At 35.0% G+C, this 15,247-nt stretch overlaps 1 protein-coding gene across 1 annotated transcript in view; it reads right to left on the reverse strand.

Annotated features, from left to right (window-relative positions):
• Window positions 1–15,247, reverse strand: part of LOC115216696 (endoplasmic reticulum aminopeptidase 1) — a 1,296,444-nt gene that overhangs the window by 206,857 nt on the left and 1,074,340 nt on the right. Inside the window, exon 13 of the mRNA XM_029786223.2 lies at window positions 12,633–12,760. Within this exon, the coding sequence (XP_029642083.1) occupies window positions 12,633–12,760 (128 nt within the window). The remainder of the gene's footprint in view (window positions 1–12,632; window positions 12,761–15,247) is intronic.

The raw sequence follows: 15,247 nt of genomic DNA on the forward strand, positions 1-15,247 counted from the left end.
AGTCTTCAACTTGGAGTAGGTTCAATTTCCATTCCCATTTCTCTGTTAACAGTTGTAAGAAATTATTATTTGCATCTAATTGCATTTGACTGCATCAAGTGTTTAACATTGATACTTAAAGCTAAACTATTGCAATTTTGATGGATACTGCAGCCTGTTATTCCTCTTCTGCAGGAAATTTGCAAATTTCGCACCATTAATCTTATTTCCTTTTTTGATATAACCTATCATTTTAGTTTTCTAGCCAGTTTCTAACAGATTCAATGTGTTTATTCATTCCATTCTTTTCATCTTCTCTTAGAGAATATTCATAAAATTTCTCTCCCTCTCTCTCACTTTCTCTCTTTCCCTGTCTGCCTGTCTGCCTGTCTGTCTCTCTGCTTGTTATTTCTATGCACCTATCTATTTATCCATCTAACTACCCACCTATCCGATCTACACATCTATTTCCCTCTATCTTACCCGTCTTTTCAATTTTTCTTATTTACCTGCCTCTTTTAGTTCTTTCTCTCTTTATCTATCTATCTATCTATCTATCTTTCTTTCTTTCTTTCTCTTTATCTGTCTCTCAATCATATTTTTATCTTTCCAACTATCCTTCCATCTCTTGCTCTTGTTTGCTCTCTCTCTCTCTCTGTCTATCTATCCTTCTGTCTTCCTTTCTTTCTTTCTTTCAACACACATGTTTTAATTCATTATTTTATTACTTTGAAATGTGTGTGTAGGCATGTGAATAGGCACACACACACATATAACTTTATAAATATGTAGATGCGTGACTATATACAGTATACTTAAACCATGATTGAAATTTATGTCACACATGTGAAGATCTCTTCACATGAAACCATTGGTTGCCTTGTTAACCCACAAATAAAGTGTATGTGTGTGCGTGAGTGTATAATGCATATATACATACATGCACATACACACACACTCAAAGAAATGTATATATGTATGGTGTGCGTATGTGTGTCGATATATATATATATATATATATATATATACTCTCTTTACTCTTTTACTTGTTTCAGTCATTTAACTGTGGCCATACTAGAGCATCGCCTTTAGTTGAACAAATCAACCTCAGGACTTATTCTTTGTAAGCCTAGTACTTATTCTATCAGTCTCTTTTGCCGAACCACTGAGTTTCGGGGACATAAACACACCACCATCAGTTGTCAAGCGATGTGGGGGGGACAAACACAGACACACAAACATATACACACGCATACATATATACGACAGGCTTCTTTCAGTTTCTGTCTACCAAATCCACTCACAAGGCTTTGGTCGGCCCGAGGCTATAGTAGAAGACACTTGCCCAAGGTGCCATGCAGTGGGACTGAACCTAGAACCATGTGGTTGGTAAGCAAGCTACTTACCACACAGCCACTCCTGTGCCTATATATATATATATATATATATATATATAAGAAAAAAGGTTTGAAAATGCAATTTAAACGATGTTTATTTACTTAACCGGTTTCACTCCTTGGTAAAAGATTGTCAAAAGTTACATTTAAGGAAACATTGAATAATATGGGTTCAAAAAAAGTTTTTTACATAATTGTCACATTGAGTATTATGCATTCAAAAAGGTTTTTACATAATTGTCACATTGAGTATTATGCATTCAAAAAGGTTTTTACATATTGTCACATTGAGTATTATGCATTCAAAAAGGTTTTTACATAATTGTCACATTGGATATATGAATTCAAAAATGTTTTTTATACATAATTGTCACATTACATGTATAGATATAGTGTTTGGTAACAGAGAAGTTCAATAGTGTGATGAGAATGTTTGGGAAAATTTGGCAGAAAAGGATAAAACAATATATTATTGGGAATTGGTTGCGTTAATTATTGGTTGTCGCAAATTGTCACATTACATGTATATATATACAATCTTCGGTATATATATACAGCCTTTTGACAGCAAAAATTAGAATGGCTTTTTTATACATCTCAGAATATTTTAAGTACAAGGCGAGAATATGTTTTTACTGACCTGTTGGGATTAGCAGAAAGGCTGAACTGAGAGAACAGAGGAAGTAGCCAATGTGGTGTATACTTCCCCTTTATGCATGAATGATTTTGGGGTTATCAGGAGGTTAGTATGCGGGTGTGAATAGATGTGTTCGTGCCCGCTGGTCAGATAGCGTCTGTTTGTCACACACATATATAACCCACACACACACACACACACACCAACACACACAACAACACACACATAGTAAACAAACACACACCACATACAAACAACACACACCACAAACACAGAACACACACACCCACACACAATGCACCCACATATATCACATATACACACAGCACACAAATATAATATGTATCTATATATAACATACACAGATATAAACACACATACACACACAGCAACACACACACACCCACACACAACACACGCACACATACATACATAATATAAATATCACACAAATACACCTAGCATATATATACACACATACAATATACACATACAGCATGTAAGCAATATACATACACAATATATGCATGCAATATACATACGCAGTACATACATATAATATATATATATAGACAATGCATATACATATATACACATATACATATAAATAGTGTTTACATACACATACATAGATGTACCACATATACCCACAACACACATACATACAACGCATACACATACACGTACGCATACATATAATGTATATATACACACACACACACATACATACATACACAATGTATACATATATATACACACGCAATGCACATACCTGTATTCACGCAATATATAGCACACCTACAATATACATATATACACTGCACACATACACAGAAAATTACGCCTCACAGAGAATTTTTTGACAGGAAAACTAATAATATCGACGATTCAATGGTCTGTAACAAAAGCAACTATAATCCCATAAAAGGCAAAAAAAAACCTTAGACCAATTTTGCGATTACATCTCCAACTTCCCTTATGGTGAACTCCCACAACCTAAACTGAAACCCACACCAGTAAAAGAGAATGGGAAATCATCCACACGCTACGAGACAATCATGACGTCACAATAAAGGAAGCTGATAGGGTAGTACGGTCGTTGTTATGAATACTGAGCAATATAAAAACTCTGTATCTCTCCTTTTAGAGGATACCACATACTACGAAGAGTAGTCGACTACCAGCAATCCAAAACATGACCAATCTGAAGGCACTCATTTACCAACACCGGAATGACTTGACAGCAAAGGAATGCGACTACATTACTAAATTTAATTGCAAAACCAGCACACTCTATGGGCTTCCAAAAATACACAAGAGTCAAATTATCACAGAAGCTTGCAAAAAGTCCACTTCAACCTGCATCACTATACCACATCCCACTGATCTCAAACTGAGACCAATAGTGGCAGGCCCAAGTTGTGAAACACACAGACTTAGCAACTTTATAGATATCATCTTAAAGCCAATACTGAAACACATTCCAGGTATTGTAAGAGATGACCTGGACCTATTAAACCATCTCCCCAAACATGCCGATAAAGACACCTTAATCGTTTCTTTTGATGTTATTAATCTTTACACCACAATCCCACATGAATTTGGACTGGAAGCCATTAAATTCTGGCTGGATAAATATCCCAATGAGATCCCGGAAAGAATTAAAAAAGAATTCATAATTGAGGGCCTCAAATTTATTCTGCAAAACAACTTCATGTATTTCCACAACAACACTTACAGACAGGTCTCAGGTACTGCAATGGGTACGAAAGTTGCACCTACCTATGCAAACCTGGTGATGGCCTACCTGGAATCACATATCTATGAAAAATCCAAATATAAGTACGGCCAGTCTTTCCACAAATACCTGTTGGAGAACTGGAAACGCTACTTAGATGATTGCCTCATCCTATGGTCCCACACACTCGACCAACTTATAGACTTCAAAAACCTTATCAACAGTGTAAATAACAACATTCAATTCACAATGGAATATAGTCAGGACCAACTCCCTTTTCTTGACATCCTAATCATTAAAAAAGGCGTCAACATTGAAACTGACATCCATTACAAACCACTGACTCTAAACAATACCTTCTATTCACCTCCAATCACCCAAAACACACAAAGACAAATATCCCCTTCAACCTAGCGAGAAGAATCTGCACTATTGTCTCAAATGACACAACACGAATAGAAGACTCCGGGAACTAAGGGCAATTCTTCTCGAAAGACATTACCCGGCATCACTAGTAGACAACGGAATAGAACGGGCCAAATCAATCAACATTCAAGACCTTCGAAAACCCAAACACATCCACAGTACAGTCAATAGCCTCCCTTATCTCTCAACACACAACCCAAGGATGCAGAAGCTTACACTATTATATACAACAACATTCCACAACTAAATCAAGACCCACGCCTGAAAAAAATACTGGCAGCTCATAAAATAATAAAAAGTAAGAGACAACCTAAATCCCTAAAAAACCTCCTCACCAACGCAAAATTACACAACACAAACCCACCGCCCACCATCATAAAATGTGGTCGCCCCAACTGCAAGACCTGCATCCACCTCATTGAGGGATCATCGTACAAGTTCCACTCGGGACACACATTCATCATAAAAAATAATTTCACGTGCGCATCAAAAAATTTACTCTACGTCATAAGGTGTGAAGGATGCCATGAAGATTACATAGGGCAAACGAGCCTTACCCTCAGAGACAGAATGACAGTTCACCGACAACAACTGAGGGACCCCTCCACAAGACAGATACCACTAGTGGACACTTAGACCTTTGTGCACACAATAAGTCCCCCAAATTCTTAGTCTTCCCACTATACCAATGCTCGGACAACACCACAGACCAAACACGAATAAATAAGGAAAGTAATCTTATTCAAAAATACAGACCACAACTAAACATACTCTAACATACCCCCTGGAAACACATCCAGAGCAAACACAGGGACGCGCGCACGCTCACAGCATATCGTGCGGGCGGGCACATGCGCGCATCGGCACGCATAGGACACACTAGCGGGCATTGACCACACACACTACGTGGCATGCACACGCATGCATTATATATATGTAGGTGATGTATGTGTGTGAGTGTTGTGTGTGTGTGTGTTGTGTGTGTGTGTGTGTGTGTGTGTGTGCACGTTGTGTGTGTGTGTGTGTGCGCGTGTTATATATATAGTGTGTGTGTGTGCACTGTGTGCGTGTGGTGTGTATGTGTGTGCGTGCGCGCACGTTGTGTGTATGTGTGTGTGCACTGTGTATATGTGTGTGTGTGTGCACTGTGTACGGGTTGGTGTATGTTGGTGTGTGTGTGAGCATTATGTACGTATGTATATATTTACATGTGTATTTGTTTTTAAATATATATAATATATATATATATATGTGTGTGTGTGTGCACTGTGTGCGTGTGTGTGTATGTGTGTGTGCGTGCGCGCACGTTTGTGTATGTGTGTGTGCACGTGTGTATTATGTGTGTGTGTGTGCACTGTGTACGGGTGTTGTGTATGTGGTGTTGTGTGTGAGCATTATGTACGTATGTATATATTTACATGTGTATTTGTTTTTAAATATATATATATATATATATATATTGTGTGTATGTGTGTTGTGTGTGTATATGCATGGTATGTGTGTATATGTTAGTACTTGTTTGTGTGTGTGTGCGGCATGTAGAGATATATTTGAGTGTGTACGCTATAAGTTGTAATTTGTGTGTGGGGGGGGTGAATTTTTATATATATATATATGTATGTATGTGTGTGAAAAATATATGTATGTGCATGTATGTATGTATGTATGTGTGTATATATATATATATATATATATGTGTATATATATGGTGTATGTGTGTATGTGTGTGGTGTATATTTATTTGCTTGTTTATGTGTGTATAAACATGTACATTATTTGCATGCGCATTGTGTATATGTATATTGTATGTATGTGTATTGTATATGTATGTGTACAATTAAGTGTATATATGTGTGTGTATGTGTGCAGTGTATATATGTATATTGTAGGTGTGCTATATATGCGTGAATACAGGTATGTGCATTGCGTGTATATATATGTATACATTGTGTATGTATGTTATGTGTGTGTGTGTGTATATATACATTATATGTATGCGTACGTGTATGTGTATGCGTTGTATGTATGTGTGTTGTGGGTATATGTGGTACATCTATGTATGTGTATGTAAACACTATTTATATGTATATGTGTATATATGTATATGCATTGTCTATATATATATATTATATGTATGTACTGCGTATGTATATTGCATGCATATATTGTGTATGTATATTGCTTACATGCTGTATGTGTATATTGTATGTGTGTATATATATGCTAGGTGTATTTGTGTGATATTTATATTATGTATGTATGTGTGCGTGTGTTGTGTGTGTGTGTGTGTGTGTGGCTGTTTGTATGTGTGTTATATATCTGTGTATGTTATATATAGATACATATTATATTTGTGTGCTGTGTGTATATGTGATATATGTGGGTGCGTTGTTGTGGTGTGTGTGTTCTGTGTGTGTGTGTGTGTTGTTTGTATGTGGTGTGTGTTTGTTTACTATGTGTGTGTGTTGTGTGTGTTGTGTGTTGTGTGTGTGTGTGTGTATATATATGTGTGTGACAAACAGACGCTATCTGACCAGCGGGCACGAACACATCTATTCACACCCGCATACTAACCTCCTGATAACCCCCAAATCATTCATGCATAAGGGGAAGTATACACCACATTGGCTACTTCCTCTGTTCTCTCAGTTCAGCCTTTCTGCTAATCCCAACAGGTCAGTAAAAACATATTCTCGCCTTGTACTTAAAATATTCTGAGATGTATAAAAAAGCCATTCTAATTTTTGCTGTCAAAAGGCTGTATATATATACCGAAGATTGTATATATATACATGTAATGTGACAATTTGCGACAACCAATAATTAACGCAACCAATTCCCATAATATATTTGTTTTATCCTTTTCTGCCAAATTTTCCCAAACATTCTCATCACACTATTGAACTTCTCTGTTACCAAACACTATATCTATACATGTAATGTGACAATTATGTATAAAAAAACATTTTTGAATTCATAATATCCAATGTGACAATTATGTAAAAACCTTTTTGAATGCATAATACTCATGTGACAATTATGTAAAAACCTTTTTGAATGCATAATACTCAATGTGACAATTATGTAAAAACCTTTTTGAATGCATAATACTCAATGTGACAATTATGTAAAAAACTTTTTTTGACCCCATATTATTCAATGTTTCCTTAAATGTAACTTTTGACAATCTTTTACCAAGGAGTGAAACCGGTTAAGTAAATAAACATCGTTTAAATTGCATTTTCAACAACCTTTTTCTTATATAATCCCACTCGTGCGATACCCCACAACTCAACTTTTTTATATATATATTATATATATAGATATATATATATATATATTATATATATATATATATATCATGTCATCATTGTCATTTAATATCCGCTTTTCATGCTGGCATGGGTTGGATGGCTTGATCGGAGCTGGCTAGGCAGAAGACTGCACTAGGCTTCAGTGTCTGTTTTGGCATAGTTTTTACAGCTTGATGCCCTTCCTAACACCAGCCACATATATGCATGTATGTGCTGTGCATGAATGTGTAGACAGCTGACTGACATAGCATGTCATATATGTTAGAGTAGTTTGCTTCTAATCTAGTCTTTACTCTTCTTCTGATGAAGCTTCAATCTGACTTTAAGTATTAGAATTAAGTTTACTTATCAAAATGATTCTATGTTTGGGACATATAGTGTGGGAAGAGAAAAACATTTAGAATGATTAAACAATATTAATAGTGGCATACTCCCTTTATAAATTCTTTATTTTGTTGTGTTGTAATTCTTGCTCAGTTGTTTGTAGAATTTGTTTGAAATTTAATTGTATATTCTGCTGTTTGGTAAGAAGCTTGCTTCCTGACCACATGGTTCTGAATTCAGTCTCACTCTGTGGCTCCTTGGGCAAGTGTCTTCTACTATAGCCTCAGGTCGATGGAAATCTTTTGAGTGGGTTTAATAGATGGAAACTGGAAGAAACCCATTGTGTGTGTGTGTGTCTTTGTTTATCCTCCACCACTGCTTGACAGCCGGTGTTGGAATGTATATCCCAGTAACTTAGCAAGTTGGCAAAAGAGACTGATAGAATAAGTACTAGGCTTTAAAAAAAGATAGTAAAAAGTATTGGGGTTGATTCATTTGACTAAAATTCCTTCAAGGCAGTGCTCCAGCATGGACACAGTCTAATAACTGAAAGAAGTAAGATAAAAGATCCCCAAACCCTCGCTCTATTATACCAAATTCTAAAGCTGTGTTTGTGCATATGTGCGTATTTCTCACTGATACAACTGAAACTAAAAGAAAGAATAGGAAAATAAATGGATTGGAAGCAATAATTAGCAAGCATGAAAGTGATGATACCAAAGCTAAAACTTGTTGAGAACAAGCTAACACCAAATCAACATTGCATAACATTATTCAGAACACAAAGCTTTATAAGGAACAAGGACAGAATTTTGTTTCATCATTGAATTTTCAAATGACAACAAAACCATTGCAATGATTGAAATAGAAAGTCTTTGTCAACTTGGATCAAAGACTGCAATCAAAAGTGCATTACTTTAACACTTTTGATATCAACTTGCCTCATACAACCCTTGATCCTATGATATAAACTTTTTCTTTTAAAGTAATTTAAATTAAACCTTCCATCAAAACTTGATGTTAATTTACGTTCCAAATCCCAGTTTAATAGCAACAAAATTATTTTACTAGATTCTTCAAAATTAACTGAAACAAAAGCAATGCATTTCTATAGAAACTTGGTAGCAAAAGGGTTACCAAAAGCAAAGGCTGTCTGTTTGTTGTAGTTTAAAATAAAGGCAGCAAAGAAAACAAAATTGGAGGGGGCAACTAATGAAAGATTTTCTAGAAGTTCTGGTTGGTTTGACAGTAATTTAAAATTAAAACAAATACTTCCTTTTACAATAAATTACAGAACAATAAAAACATTTATTTATTATAGTTGCATACCCTGATGCAAGTCAATAAACTAGTAAACTGTAAAAATGGGACCAATTTTATTTTTTTTTATTATATATAGTGAGGCTTATGTGCTATATTCAGTTTAATTTTCAGAAAATTTCAAATTAACTTTTTTCAAAGTCTAGACATCACTTGGCAATTTTACAAATATTTATATATTTGAATACAGTGGTGTTCTTGCAGCATGCAATAATTATAGCAATAAGGATACCCCTGTATATACATACATCAATATATTTATTACCTTTAGAAAATTCAGATGAAATTGTGGAGATACTGAAAGGCAGGTGAATGGAAGTGTGTTCATCAATCATCATCTTTTAATGTCTGTTTTCCATGCTGGCATGGGTTAGACAGTTTGACCAGAGCTGGCAAGCTGGGATGCTGCACCAAGTTCCAGTCTGATATGGCATGGTATCTATGGTTGGATGCCCTTTCTAATGCCAACCACTTTACAGTGTTGTTGGGTGCTTTTAACATGTCATGGGCATGATTGCTTTTATCTGGCACTGCCATGAGTACTTTTTATGTTGCACCTCCATGAGTGTTTTTTACATGGCACTGGCACAGTGCCAATCCTCTTCACCAAAAGATGTGGTCTTAGCACTTCTGTTGTGGAGGATGGGTCTTCTTGAATACTGTGGAGTATGGGTCTTGTGCAACAAATTGCAAAAGAGCCTGGGTCAAAATACTCAAAAGCAAAGAACAAAGCTGCAAACTCTTTTGAATTTGTGCTAGTTATGAAATTGGCAAATTGCTGGCAGAGAAATAGCTAGATAAGATAACTGAAATCATGAAAAGGTGTAGTTGGATAACTAACGTTGATGACAATGGTGACATCTATCTCTACTTCTCTCCAGCAGTCAGGTCTGGCAGATAAGAATAAGGTCTACTTGTATGAAACACCTCTATAAACAAACTCCAAAATGAATAACAATGAAAAAAAAGTACACAACTCAGAGTGAACATTGTCACGTAGACTTCTGTTACATTCCTGCTATGAATATTGCCTTAAATAGTTTTATCTATCTCAGAATACCAAATACTCAAACCAATCATTCTACAATCACATTTCCCTCTCGTCTATATTATTCATGTGGAAGTGCATGGCTTAGAGGTTAGGGAGTTGGACTCATGGTTGTAAGATTGTGGTTTTGTTTCCTGGACCAGGCATTGCATTATGTTCTCGAGCAGAACACTTCATTTCATGTTGCTCCAGTTCACTTAGCTGGTTAAAATGAGTAATCCTACACTGGACTGGTGTCCCGTGCAGGGAGGAATATACAAACCAGAGAGACTGGAAAACCAGCCCTATGCTCCTTATAGAGTAATGTGGACTAACCTAACTATCATTCATACTTCACATTCTGTGAAGAGGAGGGCAAGTGAGTAAAGAAGTCAGGTTGTTAGGTCCCTTTAGCCAAGATGAGGCCTCTCTGGCATTGTTGTCATAAAACATACACCCAGTAAATTCTGTAAAGTGGTTAGTTTTAGAAAGAGAATCCAACAGCAGAAGTGAAATATGAGTGAGATAAGGTCCCACTCTATCTGTCTCATCTGGGTGAGCAAACTCATCCAACATATGAAGAGCAGAGGTAAAAGAACGATGATGACAATTATCAAACATGCCTCTGCATATTTATATAACTATATATCATCATCATCATTTTAATGTCTACTTTCTCATGTTTGCATAGTTCAGACATGATTGTGTTAGGGCAGAGAATTTTTTTTAATGGTCAGATGCCCTTTCTGTCATTATTACCCCCAGCAAACATTTAGGAGAGCAGAAATATCCCATCCAACACATGTCTGCATGGAAAATCAACACAATATAGTAAAAACAATGATGATGAGGCACACACACATTTATATCCACATGCATACACACATAATCATCATCATGTATCATGATCTGTCTTTATGAACAAAGATGTAATTAGAAAGCTATTCACAGTGGGTGTAGGCTTGCTGGAGCTGGTTCGCTTTATTCAGAATAGACAAACGGGCCATAGCAGCTGCAAGGAACATTCCATTCTGAGCTTGGTACGTTTGAGTCACAGTTCTTGTCAAATCCTCTTATCTCAAAGGCAGCACTACATGTATATGTAAACAAGGAAACAGACTAGTTGATGGTATGTTACCAAGCTTCACATAGACTATTATCATTATCATGATTTTATGGTTGTTTTCAGATGTTGCTATGGGTTGGATTGATCATCACAATCTGAATCCGTTCATATTAGAAGCAATTGCTATCAAAGACTGGTGTTTGTATGTGTCATTTACGCTTAGTTTCTATGGCAGGATGCCCATTCTATTGCCAGTCATTTTACAGAGAGTACTTGGTACATTTTCTCATGATACCAAGATTACAAAAGGTTGAATAGTCATCAGCAAGACAAAAATAAAGTAGAGTATATTCTCTTCACTTGTTTGTCATCTACTTCACAGTGTGTACTGGGTGTATTTTTTCAAGGCAATGCACACATGCACATGCATGTGTGTGAATTTATAAGTTAAATTTTAACCATCATAGATGAGGTAATCCTGAAGTACTGTTTACAGTATTGATTTTCTAACTTTTTATGGTAGTCTATTCCTATATGCTAGGATAGGAGTGTGAGGAAGATGGTTTATGGATCTGATAGGATTTCCAATTCATCTTGTCCTATCATGCAAATAAAAATTTGGTGTAGGAGTTCCAAAATGTTTCATGGTTATCAATAAAACTGTGGTTGCATTCTATCTGGTACTCTCAAGTGTATCATAGTAATAATTTGTATATATTCAGGTCTTTAACTTGGGTTATTTTCCTCATAAAGTGCATACTTACATAATTCTTTTTATCTGTCTCATCTACATACATACTTGTATACATAAATGCATTGTTAATTTTTATGTCCATTTTTAAAGCTAGCATAGTATATACATGTATATGTGTACATGTGTAGATGTGTGTGAGTGTATGTACATTAGTGAGCTGGCAGAATCATTAGAGTACTGGGAAAAATGCTTAGTGGTATTTTGCCCATCGCTACGTTCTGAGTTCAAATTCTGCCAAAGTTGACTTTGCCTTTTATCCTTTTGGGGTCGATGAATTAAGTACCAGTTACATACCAGGATCGATCTAATCAACTGGCGCCCTCCCCACAAATTTCAGACCTTTTGCCTTTAGTAGAAAGGATTGTATCATCATTATTATTATTATTTAAAACAGTTTGGTTTGGCCTTATGCGACAAAGTTTTATAAGCTTTTTACAGAAACCTAACTTGTAGGGCAGCCCAAGAAGCTAGGTTTCTATAATAAACCTACAAAACTTCAGGTTGCATGGGGTTGAATCAAACTGTTTTAAATAATAATATATGTAACTCCAACTAAAAATATTGAATGCCCCACTTCTTACATTTGTCCACTCAACCATATGTATATATATGGGTGAGAGAGAGTTAAGAAAGAAACAAACTGAACCTACCTGATAGTTTGTGGTCAGCTCAGATACGAGAGACATCCAGACATCAACTTCGTAATTGACTCGGTAAAATCCAACACTTTTGTAGTTCCCTTTCACCCATTTTGTACCTTTCTCCACTTGAAATGTTGCTGAAAATATTAAATGGTTATCATTAATAATACAATATAATTAGTAAAATTTGGTAGCATTCATAGCAATAGCAGGTTAATTTCTTTACATTGAAGAGCAGTGCCAATAAATGTACACATACATAGGCATTATACTTTATCCATCACCAATGCTTTATCCCTGTAGAGACCATTTTGTTGTTTTGTCTCACTAGTATTCAATATAGTGCAAAAAACACTAGTATGATACTTTTGATACAATTTTATAACATTTTCATTTTAATATTTTTATTTTAACATCTAATAATCATAGTTCACTTGTTCAAAATAGAAAACGATGTTGCTGTGGGTTAATAACTTTTTAATAATTAGGTTAGTCTACTTTTATTTTCTCTGATTTAGTGCAGATAATAGGGTATAGAGCAAAGGGTAATCAATTAGAAGCTTCCTAGAATTGCTTTCTTTTATCTGCTTAATGACTTTCCTCATTATTCTCTTTGATGTTATTTGCTTCTCATTATCTTTGCCCCCTTAAATGTAAACCTATCTTTTCAATTTGACTGAGATCTGGTCGCATAAAGGAAACTGTCATACTTTGCCATATATGAATTAGGTCATAATCTTTCTGAAAAGATCAACCATTTGGCATATTCAGATGTTTATCCAAAAATATTTTATTATCATTTGTTACCAAGGAAAAATTTTCTTTCAAATGTCTGGCACTTTTACTTTAAAACACTCTTCAATACATCATTTTGCTGTATTCAAAAAGAATAATCCATAATGGAATACTGGTTATTCATCTTCTGTTGTATCACTACTGCATGTGAACATCCTAATATTTTAGACCACATTCAAAAGATACTTGTTTTACTGGTTTACAAATATTTGATCACCACCATGCTTCAACCAGTTCAAAGATACTCTGTGTTATCTTACAATTCTCAACAAGGAATGGGTTTTTCCCTTTCCAACTATGGCTGACCATATCATTTATTTTCTCCCAAAATTGACCTACAGATATCCAAAGTGGATGGAATCTTCAAGAATTAGGCCTATCTGGTAATGTCTTCATTGATAATGACCATTGTTCTTCTTCCTCTGATTGCCTTATTAAAACACAACAGACATTACTTAGCTATACTGAATGGAGGCAGCTGGATGCTGATGCCTTCTGAAGTACCACAGTTTATTGATACAAAATTCCATTGAATGAAATAGCTTGCCAAACTTTCTGGACATCCCAGTATTTTTAGCCATGAGTCAGTACTAAACACTATTTTCATTATTTGTGCTTGAATAAGGCAGTAAGCAAGTAGAATCATCAGAGCATCAGAATAAATTGCTTTGCAGTATTTTTCAGCTCTTTGCATTCTGTGTTCAGATCTTTTCAAGGTCAGCTTTTCTTTCCTGTGTCTGAGGTTGGTAAACCAAAGTAATAGTGTCAGTAAACTAAATACTGAGATTGAAGGCACTGGCCAACCCTCTAACTTTTTTTCTCTGGCCTTATACCTAAATGACAAAAAATTATTAAGTGTTTAAATAATTGCTATTCTATATTTTGTTATGGGAATAACTGGTGGAGAGGCTGCTTTCAAGATCACTTTATAAGTGATCTTGGAAGCTGGATTATAAGGCAGTTGAGTTAGATCATGAAAGAGTTGTACTTTAGAAACATAGCTGGTTTGTGTGTTAGTGAGAACTGGCTGGAAAGGTAAAACTTGACTCAAATAACACATCATTTATTATCATGGTCTCAAAACCACAATTCAAGAAAGGACTTGAAAGCTTCACTGATGAAATACTTCTGTAGAATCTCTTCTCATGCCTTAAATATATTCCTCCTTCCTCACCAAGCTTTGATTATGGCATTACTGTTACACATACTCCCACAACTGTTCTATTTTAATGCTCTGCAATTTTACTCACTCCTTCAAGGGTAAACAACCTCATATAATGTAGCAACAGCTGTTCAAAAGTTTAATAGAAATAACAATCTGTCAACATAATGAAATTAAATATAAAATGTACATATTTTATATATTCCTTGTTTATTTTTTAACATTTTAAAAAGTGTCAGGAACCAACATGCCATCATTAAATTAATGAAAAGAAATAGTTGTATGACTTGACTTTATAGATTTCAACAGTTTGTGTAGTTTCAAATGGCTGTTTCCAGCAATTTCTAAGCTACTGCCAACAATTGAAAAATAATTAGATAAATAAATAAATAAATAAATAGATAACAGAAATGCATTGTATAAATATAGAAAAATAGTTGTGCTTTCAGTATTCCCTAAAAAATAAAAATAAACACAGGATAATAATGATGTCAGAGCATTAATAAAATATAAAGCGTTATTTGAAACAAATAATTGTTTATCTTCATAGCAGACAATAAAATATATTAGAATGATAAATACCTTTAATTATTGCAATATATGTGAGTTGTTGTGTTAGTTTCATGTGTGGTATGTGTTATCATTATCAACGATGGTCTTTTGTGCA

Source organism: Octopus sinensis, linkage group LG10 (assembly GCF_006345805.1).
Source record: "Octopus sinensis linkage group LG10, ASM634580v1, whole genome shotgun sequence".
Lineage (NCBI taxonomy): Eukaryota > Metazoa > Mollusca > Cephalopoda > Octopoda > Octopodidae > Octopus > Octopus sinensis.